General features: G+C 31.1%; 1 protein-coding gene across 1 annotated transcript in view; it reads right to left on the bottom strand.

Moving 5' to 3' along the window:
* Nucleotides 1–1,136: 1,136 nt before the first annotated feature.
* LOC107437416 (phosphatidylinositol 4,5-bisphosphate 3-kinase catalytic subunit alpha isoform) overlaps nt 1,137–20,743 on the bottom strand; it is a gene marked incomplete at its 3' end in the record, with an annotated part of 52,244 nt that continues 32,637 nt past the window's right edge. The window contains 5 exon segments of the mRNA XM_071178024.1: nt 1,137–1,288; nt 6,064–6,181; nt 11,967–12,137; nt 13,150–13,228; nt 14,557–14,678. Of these exon segments, the coding sequence (XP_071034125.1) occupies nt 1,137–1,288; nt 6,064–6,181; nt 11,967–12,137; nt 13,150–13,228; nt 14,557–14,678 (642 nt within the window).

The raw sequence follows: 20,743 nt of genomic DNA, 5'->3' as shown, positions 1-20,743 counted from the left end.
TCACCCATAAAATGCATTAACAAGTTTAAAATGTTCTGAAATATTTTTGGGAAAGTGTATATCAAAGAAAAGTTCGTTCAATAGAAAATTCAGTTCATTATTTGGAAGTATATTTCATTTTACGAAGAAATTTCCAAAATGTTCTTGGTTCCTCGAAAAAATTCGCAAAATAGAGAAATTTGTTAAAGGGAAGTTCGTTAAATAGAAGTTAGACTGTAACATGTTTAGCTTTAGAATATAATGTTTTTATTAAATAAAAAATGTTTCAATATAGTTTTTGCACAAAGTGTATCAAATGGCAAATATAAAACCTTGGACAACTATTGCGTAATATAGCTTTATTAAGTATCTTATCTTTGTTATTCTGCTTTGAAATTTATTTATATTTAAACATAGAGCCACTTCACTGTGTTTTATGCAAACAGTGCTCTTTGATCCTATTTTCTTTAAACTATGATCAAATGAAATGATGTTTTTTTATTTTCTTTCATAACAGGAAACATGACTTTGCGGGTAGCTAAGGTTTGACCAATGGGAAAATAACTTTTGCATCTCGTATATAAGTTGATCACAAGATTATAATTTAGCAGCTGAAAAGACTGAATATTTCTAATATTATATACGTATACATACATTTCTTCGCCTCAAATAAATATGCTTATGAGGCATTTCCATAAAGAAAGATGCAAATAAAATAATGTAAATCAGATTAAATTTTTTGAAATACTCTTGAATTAAGTATATTAACTTTTCTCAATTTTTTTTCAGAACATAACTTATAGGGTATTTTTTAGAAACAGTACTTTATGTGTAAAAAAAATACGATGAGAGAAAAATGCAAAAATTGATTGTATGTATTATGTTAATTAATTGAACATAATTTTGGTAATAGGTACTACTGGTGTTATGGTAATTAGCGCTCTTTTAATAGGTACTAAATATAGATTCCAAGTTACCTACTACAAGTAAAAAGTTTATTACATCCTCTCCAAATATAACAACTACAGTGAAAATTGTTTAAATTATGAAGTTGGCTGTGAGCACTAGTTTCATGTCAAATGATACTGAATATATTGACAAAATAAATCGTATAACATAAAATCACAACAGGTAAATTGCTTCCGAGCAAGACAGACCTTTGAAACTCTTTACTCTTCTTCGGATTTTCAGCACCTTTTGCAATGACATAAAGAAAATCTTCTGTTAGCACAAAGGGTACTCTTTCCCGATTGATGCCAAATTTTTTCTTGAAATGTCCCAAAAAGTGTCCAAAATCAATATGAAAAATCTATTAAATAAATAAATAATACTACATTATAAAACAGACATTTATTAGTTCATAATACTTTTAAAATTGATCAAATGCCTCCATTCGGAAAAGATTATTTATAAAAATGTGGGAGCCTTAAAATATTTCATTCACCATACATGAAAAATTAAGTTGTCCCTCTGAAATTTTTCAATTTCTAATAAGCAGAGATGATAGTGCTCCGGAAAGATCAGAATTTCCGGTTTTTTCGCTAACCGTTATCCGGAAATCCAAGGTCCAGAAAGTTTCAAGAAATCATCAATCACATTTATTGATAAAAATTCCTGTGTATTTTATTTAAAAATATTTGAACTAGAATTTACACTTGGCATCTCTTTCATTTGTAAATATTTTTTCTGGTAGAATAATAAATGTGATTAGAGATAAAAGTAAACTTATACATAATAATTAATTTAAATTATGCTGTATATAATTTATTTAGAGTTTCATGTTTTGAAAACATCAATGATTTTAATTTGCAAAGACATTACTTTTTTGAAATGCGTCATTAATGATTTTACTCAAGAAATTTTCAGGACTTTTGAGTTGGGCTCGCAATCACCCCTGATCAAGAATATTTGAGACATCCCTGGCTCAGAAACAATGATTTGATTGAATCTTTGCGACAGCAGAATAATGCACTGACATTAAATATTCTCAGAGATAAAAAGCCCTTGATGTATCCTCCTTTACGCAATGCAATCAAGCAAATATGCTTGGAGTCTTCTGAGTTGAGTTGCCTGTATAATACAAGTTATAAAATAATAAGTATATCTTAAAGTACTGAAAATATTCCTATAACATAGAATCCAAGTGTTGACTATAAGAAACTTGAGTTAAAAATCACATAATTAAAATTTTCACATTTACTCTTCCCAAAATGTTTTGCAATAAAGGGTTTCTTAATCATCTAGAGTATATATATTTTTGAATTTATACAACAACACTATTTATAAAGTCATTTTTATGTAACTTCAGCGTAATGTATCTCAGAAAAAGAATGTTGCATATTTATTAGTCAGACAATGCAGGCTGCCAATTTTAATGTCTATTTGTCACAGCAACAGCCCTATCTCAGATCGGGTTGTTGTTGCTGTGGAAGATAATGAAACAACTATATATAGAATGTACAGATAGGCCAGTTATTAGTAGGACTGTTGGTCTGTCGCGGCGCGAAATTGTCCTCTTTTTTTCTAAAATCCACAAATTTCTCAATATATTTGCGCAAAAATTGCTTAAAATTTGATTTTTTTTTCACTTTTAATTTATTATTTTCATTGAACAGAATTTTTAACTTTCCTGAAGTCTTAAATTGAACATGTAAAATTGATTAGATATTTGGAGGAGTGAATAAATAGAAAAATGACAAGAAAATAGTTCAGAGATAAGAGATAATCCCCATCTTGTCATGTAAGGTGGTCTTTCTACACTTAAGGAGGGTGATAGACTGATAGGATTACCTTCCTGAAGTCAGTAAGAGTACAAAAGAAATTGGAACCACAAAAGAGGGAAAATGTCATGAATCAAACGTTAGACATAAAAATTGTTACACAGGCTATTGCACTGGGCAATGAAATTTCTACTACCTTTGTACATATCCAGACAATTTCTCCTCTGGGCGGCTTCCTGTGATTTCTTAAATAGGGGGTCAGTTTCTTAGAGGAGAGGGAGATAAGGCTTTTGTAACTAGTATTTTAAATGAAGAATGTTTGAATTTTCACAGCACAGTAGGGGGAGGGGTTCCTTGATATTTTGTTGACCAGGCCTTTGTGTTTAGAAACATGTGACTTTGTCACAAAACGAATATTTGAAGCCGTTCTTATTTATTGGTCTGATAGCAGGAGAGTTTGAAAGAACGATTTCTAGGATAAGCATAGTTTATATTTTAAAAGCTAGTCCTATTTTTTTTTCAAACCCTGCTGATGTAAGTTTGCTAGTTAAAAAAAAATGAGACATACGAGTACAGCAACTGCTTTTGAGCGATGTCAACAGTTCAAAAAAGGAACTTTTGAAGTTAGAAGAAACCTGTTATTTTGTAGCACATGCAATGTTCCTGTTGATTTCTCAAGAAAAAATAGCTGCGATAAACACTTGAAAAGTAAGATTCACCAAAAGAAGATTGCTGGGGAACCGAGAGTAATTCAAGCAAGTATTACTTCCCTGTTTGAAAAAAAAAAAACTCTTCAAGAGCAACATCGTGCTGTGAAGATTTCTAAGTTGGTTGGTTGGTGTTTTTGCTGTAACAAACATTCCTTTGCATAAACTTGATAATCCGGTATTAAAGTTATTTAGAAAATTCACTCAAAGACATAGGCGTCATACCAAGCTCCAGTCACCTACAAAGCCACTATCTACCAAAGACTCACAAATTTCACAAAAATCAAGTTGTAGATGTTCTAACATCTGCCGCTGGTGTTAGTATTGTTACAGATGAAACAACAGACTCTGAAGATAGATATATTTTAAACGTGTTAGCTGTTCCATCAGTAGAAATACAAAACGACGATTCAAACCTTTCTTTGCTTTCATTTTATCTTAAAAGTATTGCGTTAGAATGTGTGAATTTTAAATCTGTCAGTGAAGCAATTATTCAGTGTTGCCAAAATTACAGACTTTGCTTTAATGCTATTACATCTTTTGTAACTGACAACGCATCTTATATGAACAAAGCATGGGGAAAAAGCTTAAAAGCTGTTTTTCTAAATTCTGTTCATGTTACTTGCAATGCTCATCTTTTAAATCTCTTGGGAGAAATATGGCAAAATGAGTTTGAAAATGTAAATAGCTTTGCAGTTCATATCAAGTGCGCATTCACAGCGTGCCCTTCACGTAAAGGTCGCTTTCGAGCATTTTTGATGGAAAGGGGCAAAAAAAGATTCTTTACCACCGGTTCTTGTGCAAACTAGGTGGAATAGCTGGTTTGAAGCTTGTTTATTCCATGTAAATTATTTCGATATGCACGCTGAATTTTTTGATAAGGAAAAACAAAATAGTAGTAGCTCAGTTTTAAGCACAATTTGTGAAGAATTTCATGATTCAAATTTGAATACAGATTTAAAAGAAATTGAAAAATATGCTCCATTAATTTTGAATCAATTAACTTTATTTGAGAAACAAAGAATTAGTTCCCATATTATTTACAACGAAATGTATGATTTATCAAAAGTATTGGAAAGCAAATTAAAACGCTGTGAGCACTTAAAATCAAAAAAATGCTCTAAGACTGTGTGAAGAAAAAATTAGAAGCTATTTTTTTTAAAGCAGCAGCGATAAACAAAGATTTCGCCAGCCAGCCTCAAACTTTTTCAAAGGATGCCGAGTTTTTGATCCCTGTCAATATAAGTATTTTAAATGAAGAGGACAATTCTTCAGTTTTTGAACACATCCCAATGTTTGAGGATGACGAAGAGTTGATAAGGGAATTTAATTCTTACAAAGCAACGGTAAAGGAATTGCACGTTGATGAAGGAAAATTGATAGAGTTTTGGAAATCAAAGACAGAACGATATCCAAAATTGGCAATTCGATGTTTGTCGGTGCCTACAAACAGTGTTGACGCAGAAAGATCGTTTTCCAAGTTTAAAAATGTACTAAGTGATGAAAGACGTAGTATAAATGAGAATAATCTGACAATGTACAATACTTTGTACCAAATTTCTGTCATTTAAATAAAAATATTAGTATTGCTTGAAATTAAATAAAAATACTTTTGTTGTGTATTTTTTAAGCTTTTTTTATTATTTGCACAATTTCTGTCTTTTGCATCATTTATATGGTAAATTTTTTTGTGTTTAGAATATGCGTAATTTTAAAAATTTCCAGCGAATTTCGGGTATTTTTTCCCGCGACAAACATGCAGCCCTAGACATTAGCAAAAGATATTGTACAAAAAAAAAGTCTTTTTTTTTTTTGAGTAATGCTACATCTTATTAGGACCAGTAAACTGTTAAAAAAAAAAACTAGCATTAAATCCCAAGATTTATTTTGCAGGGTTGCCACAGAAAAAAAAGAACAAAATAGTTGCCTAAATAAGAACAAAAATTCATCAAAAATATGACTAAAATTTTGTTAATGACTTAATTGTCATGTACCATGATCCATTCAGTCAAGTTGGTGGCAAATATGATAATTTTTATATAAACGTAAATGTTTATATATATATGAAAAGTGATTACTCAAATTCGAAATTTACGCATCGCAATATAATATTGAATTTATTTATTTTTTAAATCATGCAGAATCTTGTAGCAATAATCACTGAAAAGGCGATCGAGAAATGAAATAGACTTACAATGGAGTCGGTGCGGATTGAACAAATTAAAAAGTAAAGACCCAAATTTGCAATATTTTTTTTAAAGAAAAAAAAAGGTTCAGCTTGTTCAGAAACTATCTTGTGGGGTGCAGAGTTTCCACCCAATTTATGCCTTTAAAAAAATTAATAAATAAACATCGCTATGAGTACAGAAAAGTCTTCCAATTATCTCCTTCTCCTCAAAATAGTTGCTTTTTTTAGCCCTTTCCGGCAAAAAAAAGTTGCCATAGTCACCTCATACCAAAAATAGTCGCATTTTAGTCGCCTGTGACAACCCTGATTTTGGCATAGACCAGCTCAGTACCTTTCCGCTAGAATAAGCTTGGAGAAATGCTGTGATAGGACAACAATCACAAGAGCCTTTTCTCTCTCTGATATCAATATCTAATAAAATAAAATTTAAAAAAATTTCAAGAGAGTTTGCAATATAGTGAAAACTTACCTGCCCCTGTTCATTAACCATAATGTTATCTGGATTACGATCACCTATTCCCAAAACAAATGTAGCAACACAGTAACCAGCGCACGATTGGGTGAAAGTTTCAATTGCTTGCTCATACCTGTTCAAAATTAAATGATTCTCTGATTAACAGTTATTATCAAATTAGAATAATAAATATACTATACTACATTTGAGAGGTATAACCATACCTGCCAACACTGGAGAAATAAAATAACGGAGATTTTACTAGCGAAATTTTTTGGGCTACAAGTAAAGTTTTGATACATCATGCATAATCAAGTAAGTCAAAAAGATAAATTCAAAATTGGAAATAATATAAGCACTTACATTTAGCGAAATAAAAAATATGTATATAAATCTTAATCAAAATAAGATTTTTATAATTACGATTGTTTATTGTGATGATTACTTATAATTACTAAACACTCAACACACTGTAGTACTGGCAATAGCACCATCAGTTAAGAAATAAGAGAAGTATTTTTTTCATTAGCGGATATTTTATTGCCAAAAATATATATTTAAATTTCTTCAACAAATTATGGAGAAATTTGAGAATATACAGGTAAACAGGAGATAGTCGTAAAATACACGAGTCTTCGTTAAAAAACAGGAGACTTGGCAAGTATGTATAACAAAAATTAATAAAAAATGAGTGAATTCTATAGGCTCAAAATATGACATTGAATAGAAAGATTCCTCTCTTTGTATGTCCCAACTCTCCATAGTGACAGTAACCTATCTTTTCTTTCTTTCTTTTTTTCTACCTTTGCTGCTTAATAAGAATATGTTGTGAACATTCTTATGCCTAAAATTTTTTGAATAATGTTTCCATTGAAACACCTTAATAGCTTCTAATAATCGTATATATAATAGCTTCATATCGTATATCGTATAGCTTCTAATAACCGCTCTTGGCAGACTTTCTGCGAAGCGCAAAGGTTACGAAATACTATAGTTGCAACCTTAATGCTATCCGCATGGTGAGTCAGGGGAAGAGGCATTTGGTCATTTGAAGCTCACTTCCCTGGATGATATCATCCGGTAGAGTAACTGTCGATGTGCGGCCAGTGGGAACTTCTGAACACAATAAAAAATTTCTTTTCATTTGCTTTTTGTTTAAACATTTTTCTTTTCTTAAAATATTTAATTCAAACTTATATTACTCTATAAAATGCGTATATATACATATATTTTTGCACTTTCATACTGTAAGCTTCTTTTTAGTTAGAATTTATATCCCCCTCCCAATACTTATGTATATATATAAATATTTGATGCATTAATTGTAAAAAATAGAAAAAGTTTTTTTAAAAAATGTACCAGTTATTTTAGCTTTAAATAAATTCAAGTAATTAAAAGTATTTAACTTTCTGAAAATATGTTAAGTTTACTGATAAAAATATTGAGTGCTTAGAACACTAACGTTTAGATAAAAATTATCATGTTTGCGGCTAACACGACTAAATATGGGTGCGGCCCTATCGTAGAGAATGAATATCTTTACAAAAATCCCTCAACTGGTTGCAGTAAGAATGACTGGGAGGCCACCAAGATCTCTAATGAAAAAGTTGCATGGGCTATTAAATCTTATAAGACCTATAAATCGCCCGGTATGGATGACTTCATGCCTGTTGAAGGAGATTGAAATATGAGCTATTCTACGCAGGATCCTTCGAGCCTGTATAGCCCTTTGGGTATGCAGTGAAACCTCCTGTTATGGACACTCCTGCAAAACGGACGCCTCTCAATACGGACATATTTTTAATTTCCCGGGAATCTTCTATGAATAAACCATTACGCACATTCTCCGCAAAGCGGACGCGGACAGTCATTTTGGTCCTGAAACGTTGTTTTTAATCTCTACAAACCGGACACTACTTTTTCTAAATAAATTGCAAGCTAAAAAAATTCAACTTTTCACCATTTTTAAAGCATGTAAATAAAACTTTTTGCCTTATCCATAACTAGAAATATTGTTAAGCTATTTCACCACCGAAAAATCAATATTTCTCCTGTCACCTTGCCTTATCTTTGTAAAGAAAGGAGAAGAGAAAATGGTACTGCTCTCCTGAAATAATTCTGATATCGGCATCTTTTGATCTTTTCATCTGGACCACACAGGTTATGAGACCCCTCAAGTTGAAATGACTTTTCTCAATGCTTCTTCCCCATTGAAAATTTCTTTAATTTTCTTATCAATTTGAAGACTGTATTTAACAGAGGTGTTATATAAATGAAAGGTGTTAGATAAAGGAGTTTATATAAATGAAACATTTATTCATACACTTGATTGATCAATTGTGAATAACTTACAGGTATGCATTACTTTTTTTTCTGTGAATCATGGGAAGTTTATTTTCCAATAAGATATTAACCATGTTCCCTATCAAATGATAAGTAGGTGTAGGGGGATGTGAACCTAATAATTGAAACAGACAGAGGACAGTAAGCTCCTATTTTGGTATCATATGTCTAACTTGAGTATCTATGCTAATAGGAAAATTATATTTATTTATCTGTAGCTACATCCAGAATTATGTATNGTAATTTTAAAAAAAAGGAGAATATACAATTTAAAGTCATAGAATAATTTTAAAAATATTACTTTGTATGCAAACTTCATTTTAACATAAATCTGAGTGAAATTTAGATATAAAAATAGTATATAAACTTTATTTTAATTGTTAAAAAGTGTAAACAATAACAATACGGCACATGTGCTACACGTTACAAATACAGTTAGAAACCCAATATAATAAACGGACAACTCTCATAAACGGACAAATTTTTTGGTCCCATTAATGTCCGCTTAACGGAGGTTTCACTGTATACCTCATTCTCGGAGGAATACCAGGGTAATTTTCATCCCGAAACCTGGTAAGGAAAATCAGCCTCACCTCTTATCTGTTGAAAGCCATTGAAAAGTTTATTGACAGATATTTTAGATACTCTGTACTCATAGATAAGCCACAGTTCTCCTCACAGCAATGCTTATCACTCTGCTCTATATGAGCGCTCTCCAACACGCTTGAGAAAACACTCTCAGATGAAAAGATTTCTCTGATGGTATTGATATCGAACGTGCTTTTGACGAAGTCCCTGTCAAAACTATCATCGAAGCACTCAAAACCAGAGGTATTAATTTGATCATTACCAAGTGGACAGCCAATTTGCTATCCTCCAGGTATGTTTGTTCAGGGTGCGTAGCCAAATATTTCAGCAAAAAATAAGCACCTTTCAAGCCCTTTGAAAAATATCATTATTAGACAGGATTGGCAAGTTTTTGACAATTGATGGTTTTATCCGACTTTATTTCCAGTGACGTAGACAAACGATGAAATTAACAAGAGAAATCAAATTTTCTATCACTAACAGAGAAAAAAAATCGACCATGCTTAGTTGGTCCCTGTAATCAGCAAAAATGAGAGATTTTTGGATTCTATTACAGAGGGCGAAAAGTGAGATTTTTGGATTCTATTACAGAGGGCGGAAAGTGAGATTTTTGGATTCTATTACAGAGGGTGGAAAATGAAGTCTGAAATTGAGAATCTCTTGCAAAATGCAGTAGGGTTGCACATGAGAGTCAAAAATCCTTACCCCTGAATCTAGCTCAGTATACACAAGTGGGGACCTGCAAGTATTTCTTCAAACATGTAAAACAAATGGTGTTTTCAGACACTACAGACCAGCGGTACCCCGAAATAGATAGGGGTTGAATTAATCTTGAAAACGTTGAATAGGACGTTTTTTTTTGTGCATAATTTGTGGATAAATCAATATGGTAAAGAAAAATATCACATTTCAGAAAAGGAAAAACTAAGCACTTTTTAAAAACACCCATGGCAAAAAGCACCTTAAATGGCTTTTAAAAAACGAAAATCAAAAATAAACACCATTAAGCACTTTTTAAAAGAGCTACACACCCTATTGTTACTCTTTACTGAGCATTAGCATGAAAGTTCATGCTACTTCAGGTAGGGGTTTTGTCCCCCATCATATGGTGTATGGTTATGGATTCCTGCCCAAAAATGCTCATTTAGCCCAAAAATGAGAGATTTCATCATTAGTAGAGGAGCAAACAACAGGAAACGACTATCACTTTACAATGAAAACAAACATTTACGGTGACAGTAGGAAATATTTTAATGTAATTTCTTTTCTTAATAAAAATGAGACATGGTTGCCTAAGCTTAACATGAAAAGTTAAACTTAGATTTTCGGTGAAAAATTATTAATCTTACTCAATATCATAATAATTACTCAACACTTTACAGTTCAATACAATAGGTGGTCTTTTGATCAGTTATGGTATGTTAATATGAATGCAGTTCTTTCATTTCATATTTACATTAATCTTCCTTTAATGTTCTTAATGTGCATGCATAGAATTTTTTTTTTGACAAGAATAATTAAATATATTAAATAGTTAAATATTTTTGTCATTCTAGTAATGTAATAAAATCATTCCATATTAAAAAAATATTATGAGCATCCAGATACTTTTGGATTGTGTTCAGCCGTAGTTGAATAATATAACGATAACTTGGGAGAAATCTTTTCTTATTTGTTATTTGTTGATTTGTTACGCATGCGCTCTGAAACTCTTGCTAACTAGAATATTTTTGCCTGCTCGTCAGTCAGTTGGATTAGCGATTTAGCAACAGCATGTTTACTTTGGCTTTAAGCAAGTTTCAGGAGCAGAGCCTTTTCCCCCCAACTACTTTGGAAGTTTGAAGTATGTTCTAATTCAGTTTTTCATTTTGAAGTTTTTAATAAATAGTTTTTTCGGTAATTTAGTTTTATTTTGTTATTCGATGGCTCATATTAGTTTAATTCATGTTAGTATTCCCCACAGATTGTGTATGCAGACACTTATTATTTTTTTTACTGAATTTTTTCACTTTATAGGGCAATTTCTTATTAAAAATATTATTAAAATATTTTTGGGATTGATTTATAAAAAGAAATTCATTCAGTGTATTACTGAAAATTAATTTGATTAAGTTTAAGGGTGGGAAGACGAGTGAGACTTTTCAATGCCCAACTCGCCCATAAATTTGGTGTTTAAAAGTAAATGAATTTATAAACATCGGAGTTTATAGCTACAAATAAACTTGATTAGAAAATGATCAAATAAAAGAGCGCACAAGAGAAAATGGTTTGGTTCTCGACACCACTTTAAACAGGGTGCGGAGCCATATTTTTTAATAAAAAATAAGCACCTTTTAAGCACTTAAAAAATATTTTTAATCACTTTCCAAAAATAAAAACATCATCATTAAGATCAGTGCAGTAATAAAAAAAAATTTTTTCTATAGTTTAAAGTTCTTAATTTATAAACATAAAATCAATAAAATTTCGAAAAATTTTCAAAACCTTTATATAATCTTGATAAAATAACATAGTTTCTGATAAATATTGCAAGGAAAATTTTGAAAATCATGCAGTTTTGTTACAATTTAGAACGACCATCGATAAGGCAAAGAAAAATCAGTTTTTAAAAGATAGAAAATGAAGCACTTTTTACAAACCCTGATTAAAAAAAAACACCTTTAAGAGCTTTTAAAAAACGTAAATTAAAATAAGCACCTTTAACAGGGTGCATAGCCAGTTTTTCAATCAAAAAATAAGCACCTTTAAAGTACTTTTCAAGCACTCAAAAAATATTTTTAATCACCTTCCAAAAAAATTCATAATTAGGATCTGTGCAGTAATAAAAATTATTTTTTTCTATAGTTTAAAGTACTTAATTTATAAACATAAAATCAATAAAATTCAATTTCATTTTCAATAACAGACAAGGAATACAAAACTTATTCTGAATGTGAGAATAACAAAATATTATTTTTAAGATTTGTGAAGGGAGAAAGACAACATACTTGGCTCCTTTATTCTTTTCTTTAATGTATTTGTGGAGTTGTGTTGAATCGACCTGAAATGCCGCCATGCGTCCACCTTTCCTCTGAATGTTCATCACAGTCTTTGCATTCCTCACAACTTCAATCATCCCCACACTCTTACCAGTAGCCAAGCAAGCGTAAGGCATCATCCTTGACAACAACAAAACATACATTTTAAACATTTTCTAAAAACCTTTAAACATGACTGGAAAATAAAACAGGGTGCATAGCCAAATCTTTGAATCAAAAATAAGCACTTTTTAAAAACTTTTCAAGCACTTTACAAAAATNTAATGCCCTTTAAATTACTAATGCCATGCTTTATATCGTTTTAAAAAAAAACACAACTATAAATCGTAACCTGTATTTATGAATTTAAAACAAAATAAAATAGTCCTGTGGCAGAATTTTATCTGGCTTTCTACGACAAACCTCTCGAGCACAATTATCTTTCTGCAAGATACTTTTAATAAAAATAAATATACATGGAAAAAATAAAACCAAAATTTTTTTACTTCATTATTCTCAAATGAGAATAGAAAAATCACAAGCACATCTTTCGAATATAATTCTGGTGAAAAAAAAAGTCTTTCAAAAATTTTTGCAGAAAATAAAGCTTATTTTTTACATCATTATTCCTTCATTTTTCATTATTCTTAAATGAGAATAGAAAATCATGAGAATTTCTTTCTCCTCCAATGCACGAGAAAGGCATGTTTTAAATATAATTCCAAAAAAAATAATAATAATTCTTCCGAAAATTTCTGCAGAAAAGAATAAGAAAGTTAAAAAACAAAGGTAAAAAATCTCTCTGCAGGAACTCTGTCACGTTCCGCGACAATGTGACCGTGTCGCAGCGATTCTGCCACGAGGTAAAGTAGTGATTTAAAATAATAAGTCATTTATGAATAAAATAAAATTTAATAAATACCCAATGAATAGAGAGTTTATTAATTTTTAGAACAGAACTGTATGTTCTTGAATGCCTCAACTATACAAGAAATATTCAATGAAAACTGTGCAGTAATTTATAAAGAAAAAAATTCACAAGCAAACTGCTCTTAAAATATCAATTAAAAATTGATTAAAAAAAGGACTAAAAAAGGAAGAAGAAAAAATTGATTTATCAAGAACCTAGTTATAAATAAAAAGATGATTTTACCTCATATCTAAACCCTCATTTTGCCAAATGCTGTCCATAATGCGTATCACTTCCAATGTTAGCATATCTTGCCGAAGATCTGTATAAAATATTTTAAATAAAGACAGTAATAAACAAATAATACTCAAAGCAAAATAAAAAATTAATTCAGTTTTAAACAGATTTTTATGATGTTTTAGATTTAATATTTAACAAAAAAATCATATCTTTTTAAAATATAAAAAAATGCGTGTTTAAAGCTTTAATTTTATGAATTAATTTTATGAACGTGTTGTGCTCCAGTGGGTACCTGGGCACTGTGGTATCTATGGAAACGAACAGGCGGATTTCTTCGCAAAGAGGGGTGCTGGGCTAAACATACAGAGCATACATCCAGCTAAAACATACAGAGATCTCCTACCACAGTATAAAGCTACATCTAAAACAAGTTTTTAAAAGAACTCTTGCTTCCAAATTACAAGGAAGAATAAAAGCCAAGAGGTGGAAAGATGACCTCCTAAATATCCCTAATGGTCCACGCCGTGAAGTTGTGGCACAGTTTCGACTCCTAACGGGCCACGACTGTCTGGCTGAACACTTGCACCGCATCGGTATTCTAAATTCACCCGACTATCCGCTCTGCAACTTGGCAGAGCCCATGAATAGGACCCACCTCCGCCGCTGAATCGTCGCTTTATTGGCAAGCCAGAGAACTTTTAGGGCAATGACTTCGGTCATTCTGTTTAGTTTATTTATTCACCTGTTTTGTCTTTGCATTTGTTTTCTGTGTTATTTCTTGTTTATGCCCTGCCATTGGAAATAAAAAAATAACAAAAGGAGAAAATAAGGTTGAAATTTAAAGAAAAAAATCGTTTTACAGGGGCTCAGAGAACATCGCACTACTGAGAGGTGGATAACTTTAATTCATATGCAATAATCGTCAAGAACATTATTGTAATAGAGGGAGTTATTGTATTGGATATCGTGGCAGTGAGAGTTCACTGTAATATTGCTTCATTTAATTTTAATTTTTTTATTTTATCAAAATATGTTCCATTGAATTTTAATTGTAAATTCATTTAACTAAATAAAAATTTTATTTTCAAATTTGTCGTTATCTTTTACTAAAGCTATTACTATAAAAAGTAAACTTTTTCATTGTTATTTTACTAAGCTATTAAAATAACAATGAAAAAGTTTACTTTTTCTTTCTCAAATTTTCCAAGCCAATAATCTTGAGTTTTGTTTTCTTTCTTTCTGAAGAGTTGATGATAAAAATGTGTACCACTCCAGGAAAGAAAGAAAAAAAACTTTGTAAATACTAAATAATAACTAAAGTAAATAATCAAAGTTATAAAAAATTATAAAAAATAAAATTAAAAAAACTTGAATTGCTGATTTATTGAATCATAAACTGAGTATTCTTACCATCTCCGTTTTTGAAGATAATGGAGTAATTTTTAAACATACATTCAGCCATTGGATCAGGATTTAACCATGCTAACCATAGTGGACGCTTTGCAGAATCCAAGATTTTACAATCTTCAACACTAGAAAAATAACAGCATTGTTGTATGAAAAGGAAAAAATATAATTCTTAACTATATCCATAAACATGTTAATAATGTCTTTCCTTCCCCTATGTTGTTGTTTTTTTTCGTATCATCCTTATAGTTTATTTTTGTCATCTTTCCAGTTTTTAGATTTTTTTTCTACATTTTTCTTAAATGAATTTCGACTGATAACTTTAATTTTAAGAACATTTCGTTCATGAATTGATTTTTTTTTAAAAATTTTACATCAATTTATAGTTTATGTTTTACAATGAATCTTATTTTAATGTTTTTCAAGATGCTTTTCCATGAAAGGTAATCATTCAATTTGAAGAATATCAAAAGACATTTGATAATACAATGCAATTCCAGTATTCTTGAATATATAACTTTTTAAACATGGCCAAAAAACAAAAAATTAATAAATTCCCATTTATATTTATCAGGTATTTATTTTATTTAGGAATTATTCATTTATTTTAATTATTAAGTGTATTTGTTTACTTAATTTATAAATACAGCCAACAATTTATAAGTTTCTTTTCCTATATATAAAAATTCTAATATTTCAAATTTTAAGAAAAGATCATTTTAAGGTCATTATTTATGGCTTTTAGGGTCTTTTTTGCATTTTAAGAACTTTCAGGTCATTAACATTCTAGCTCTGATTATATCATACCATTTGTTTGACTGCTTCCCTGATTATCCACATATATTTATCATCCCGAGAAAACTCGGGCTCAGCAGAATTTGTCGGTACATTGTTTTTATCACATTTTTAATCGGTCGGAAGCAAAAAAAAAAAAAAACATACATTTCATTAAATGGAGTACTTATATTGTGCAATCAAACTGACAGATAATTTAAATTTTAAAATTCATTTAATGCAAAAACTAAATATTTTATTCAAAATAAAAAACAATAAACAAATTAAGTTGAATCAGTTAATACATATAATGTATATCAGTTAACACATAGAGTTAATAATATGGAATTATAAATAATTCCATACAGATATTAAAATTGCAAAATTAATTCAACAATATTTCAAAATAATTGACAGGGTATTCTATACCATAAAACATCAAATTTCTAAATTGATATCTATTTCTTAAAGAAAGATTAAGTTTGTTTAGCCTTATTGTTTTCTTTCTGAGAGTCAAGAGCCAATTTCCGTTTTCTGTCTTCTTTTTGAGAGAGCTTTTTATTTTGAACTGGAGAAGATTTAGCAGTGCAGAGAGGTGGAGAATCAACATGGCTCTCAGATACACGAATAGTAGCATTAGGAACATTTTTTGAAAGAGACTGCTGATAATTCGACCAACTGTAAATTAAATTATGAGCAAATGCATGGTTTATTGGCTCATGTGCAGGATCTTTTGAACCAAATACTTCACAAGTACTGGCATTAAGAGAGGAAAGATAACATTTTGTTGTTTGAATAGAGTCTAAAGATTCAATATTAAGAGAAGTTTTATTTTACGACATAATGTCACCCATCAAATTAAAAGTACTCTCAACTGATGGTCCGTGAGAACATGTTAAAAGAACTTTAATCACCTTTGAAAGAACAGGATATTTTTTCACATTACCTTCGTTAAGTTTAATTACTTTTGACCAATACTCTATTGTAGACTTGCTTTCAAAAAAAAGCCAAAGAATCATCAGTCTGATACTGCCTTAATTCTAAGTCTAGCTTAAGTGTTTCTTGCTTTGAAATAACAATTAGCAAAAATTCTGTCAGCTTCATCAGTGCCAGAAAAGTTGTAGTCTCTCCCCTCAGAACAGGATTGAGAGCAGAAATTTAATTAACAAATGATTGCTCAACGATAACTTCTTCTGCACAGTTAGATACACACTTTTAAGAAGCCCTGAATAGTAGAATCTGTTTTCTTACTGCTATCTGCAGCATACATTCCAGAGAAAATGAGTCTATCAGGCAAATAATTTTTAGAATCCGTGGGGTCGATTTTTAAGACATCTTGATAACCTTTTAAGTTACACAAAAGCTCAAGAACTGCTTGGTCAAATTAAACATGTAGTTCATGTAAAAGGCATTCATTAGATTGAAATAATTTGTTAAAATGGGGCAAAACAGCTTGATAAACACCAATTTGTCTTTCTCTGCTCAACAAAAAGTCTTTGAATAATCCATCATCAGTGAGATCCACCAGTTTACCTTGAATATTCTGGAGACTTTTAATTTCTTCATTGGAAAAAACTTCAACATTTTCATACAATTTTTTGTCCAATCCAGCCCATTAAAAATAAAATATTATAAGAGCATGCCATAAATATTGCAAAAGTTCAAGCACACTTGAAGCATATAGAGCCATCTGTGGTCAGGTCTATTTAAGGGTTTCAATAATTTCATCTGTAGAACTAAACAAATCATCTGTAGAACTATTCCCTTTTATCAGCACTCTTGAGATCAAAATATATGTTGTCACATAAAATTTCTAAGTGATTCAAAAATAGCCCTATAAAATGTTTTGAGCAATTGTTTGCGAAATGGCATGTTTCTCCATCTATGTCCAACAAATGTGGAGCATTGATGGATCGAATTTTAGTTTCAGCACCATTTTTTTCCACACCCATTTTATTACAAAAATCCATTAATACACTTATCAAATTTGAAAATGGCAAGCCATTTCCTCTGAAAATTGAAAGAATAGTGTTATAAATGCATTCTGCATTACAAGCAGGCAATTGAATCAAAGCTAAATGTCGCAAAATCACTTTCTGCTGGTCTTCAACAAAGTATCTACAGAGTACAGCTAAAATACTCTCAGAAGCTCTATTAGTGCTCTCATCAATGTTTAGAGAGAAAAAAAGAATTCCTTAAAACTTTATATTGATTTTCTTTTATTGTTTTTGAAAGTCCATACTTTAGCTTATATGATGCTGTGGTTCTACTAATGTCTAACAAATTTAAGGCCATGGTATCACGTGATAATGTTTTAGTTAACTCCACAATTTGTGGAGCTAAAGAAAAAGGAATTGAATGTTCAGCCAAAAATGACAGAACTAGTGCTTCAGCCCCAGATTTTTGCGTGACCAAATCGACAGTACGTGATTCATCAGTATGAGTTAAGATTTTCTGATCCGGCATAAAGTGGATTTAAAATCTGGGAATTCTTAACAGATTGACGACATTTCTTATGAACAACTGTTCCAGAATGATTCATCAAGGATTTAAATCCCTCATTGAGATATTTGATTGATGTATTGCACGCAATACAGAAACATGTACCTGGAGTATCAATCTTGCGGCACCACACGTTGATTTCTTCTTCCAAGTTGTCTTTTTTAATTAACCATTCAAAACGAAATCTATTCCTGTAGTCTTTTTCCAGATCGCAAATCACATCTTTTTCTGTTAAAAACTTCATGCTTACATAAAAAATGAGATTAACGAAATGACTTAAAAAATGTATGCAGAATATACAACACAAAATGTGCATGTGAAAATCTTTCAGCAGAGAAAATTCTAACTTGTGCTGTCAAGTAGTACAGAGTGCAACTAAAATCTACAACCCTACAGCCTCTGCCTTTAATTCCAAAAAGATTCGCCAAGCAGTAAAGATTTTCTTTACCCAATCCCTCCCCGCAACAGCGTCACCTATTTCCCTTCCCCAATCCACACCCGCAACAGCGTCACGCCTTTCCCAACACAAACAAAAGGAGAAGAAACGAATTCTTCCCTCTCTCACACTTTGCACCCCCTTCCCCCACTACTGCTCCTAACCTCGGACCAGCGCCGTAAGAATCCTTGCCTAAGGGTTGCTACAAAAGAGCGTTTATCACTATTTGGCGAACTTTCTATTCCCATCCTGTTCAATTTATGATATTTGACGAAACTGAAAGATAAAGCTCCCGATTTTATTCCAGGAATGATAATACGAAAAACCCGGAATTCCGGGGTACCCCCGAACAACAATCACCCCTGATGTTAACGAAAGCTTTTAAGAATCACATTTTTTGATGCCTCTCAGTGCCACTTGCCGAAATGTGAAAAGAAAATAAAGCAAAGAAGTTTGCTTCAAGTAATAAGAAAAAATCTCCCAAAGCAAATTATCTCATGACAGAAAAGTTTTTAAGAAATAACATTTTGCATAGTAACTTTTCATATTTACTTAAAAAAAACTTTTTTTTTCCCTTTCCTCCAGACGTGGACACGTACATAGGTTTGCAAAACCCTTACCCGCATAGTCCACGTCTGGCTACCAGTCCAGCTCGCCACAACCCGGTGAGCTAGCCTGATCAGTGGGAATTTATCAGCTTCACAAAAATTGAATATTACATAATACATATAAAAATTTTTACAATAAAATTTAGTTAACAACATTGAAAGTCTTGCAGAAGACAATGAAGTGCAACACATTTGTTTAAAAGAAAAAACAATGACTGAAACAATAAATGAAGTAAAAAGAACCATGAACAATAAAAAAATGAATTTTGTTATATACATAAAAATTGAAAAACAGAAATAAAAAGAATAAAGAAAATGTACATAAATATAATGTATCATGGTAGACAAAATAAATATTTTAAATATATGAATATAGATATTTTTTATGTAAGATAATTTTTTTTTTTTAGTAGGCAGTCCATAAACTTAATGAGGTTAACATTAAAATTTTATTAATTTATCATTAATGGATAAAATATGCATTGTGTTTTTAAGTTTAGTATTTAATGTCTCGTTAGTTAGGAAGTTTTTCTGCCATTTGTATAGGTTAGATTGATTCGGCGGACGGGTATGCCAAGAGGCAGTGTAAATACATTCAGTAAGATAGTGCTCTGGAGTGCCCAGTTGGCCGCATGTACATTGATCAGTGTCAGTTATGTTTAGGAATTTGAAATATGTAGGGAAGGGACCATGTCCAGTAAGGAACCATATTTCTTGCTTTGTAGGTATGGATTTAAAGTAGTTTATTTCGGGAATAATGTTATTAAGTCTTCGGCTTTTGTCGATATTATTCCAATATATTTGCCAGCCTTTATTGATTGAAGTTTTGAGTTGTTTCCTGAGAAAAGAAATAGGATACGGATAGAAATAGTTTTGTTTATTAGTTGTGGATAATTTGGCCAGGGCATCTGCTTGCTCATTACCTTGTCTGTTTTGATGAGCTTTAATCCATGAAAGTTGTATATTAGTCTTAGATAAGAGTCTTTGGATTTTAATCGATAGTTTATTATTGGTACAAGAATTTTTCAATGAGAAAAGAGCCAATTTCGAATCTGACCAAATAGTATATTGTTGAGTATTGTTAAAATAATTTTGTTTTTTAATATGTAGAATGCATTCAAGAATGGCTAGTAATTCAGCTTGGAAGATGGAATTATTTTTGCTTTAAATTTATGTTGTAAAATACAAAGCCTGTACCTGTCTCCATTTTAGAGCCATCTGCAAAGTAATTACGCATATTTAGATGTTTAAAATTATTGTTTTCTTTAAGATTTATTACATTCTTTAAGTAGTTTGAAGGATAAAAGGCGGGAATTGGTTGCTTAGTATCAAAATCATTGTAACAATATGTTATATTATCATGAATTATGTCCTTTTTAAGTTGAGTAAGAGATGCCAGGCTGGAGATCAATTCAATCTGTTTATAAAGAGGGGGGATACCACAAAGAACTTGGAGTGCGGCTGTGGAAGTTGAATGGTAGGATCTGAAGATATTTAACAGAAATTTCCATTGGATTGTTTCAAGGGCTCTCATAATTCTTGGGGACATATTGCTTGCCCAAACACAGGATCCATGAGAGAGGGAATATTGGCATTCAGTTAAATGTTTACAGGACGCATTTAGCCAATGAAAAGATTGTATTTGAACACACGATACGCTTACAAAAATACGGGCTTCTTATTGCCTTCATCCAGTCATCGTCATTACGAAAATTTAGCTGAATTTTGCTTTAATGTCAGCAAGGATATGAATTTTTCACAGCTAGGTGACAAAGTTAACAATCAGAAAACTTCATTCGGCATGACGGCCACAGAATTGTCAGAAAATCAATAAAATGGACAGTCTGACCATTGGATGAGGGGGGGGGGG

The sequence above is a fragment of the Parasteatoda tepidariorum genome, chromosome 2 (assembly GCF_043381705.1).
Source record: "Parasteatoda tepidariorum isolate YZ-2023 chromosome 2, CAS_Ptep_4.0, whole genome shotgun sequence".
Taxonomy (NCBI): domain Eukaryota; kingdom Metazoa; phylum Arthropoda; class Arachnida; order Araneae; family Theridiidae; genus Parasteatoda; species Parasteatoda tepidariorum.
Note: the sequence above shows the minus strand (reverse complement) of the source record. Positions and strands in the feature narration are given on the sequence as shown.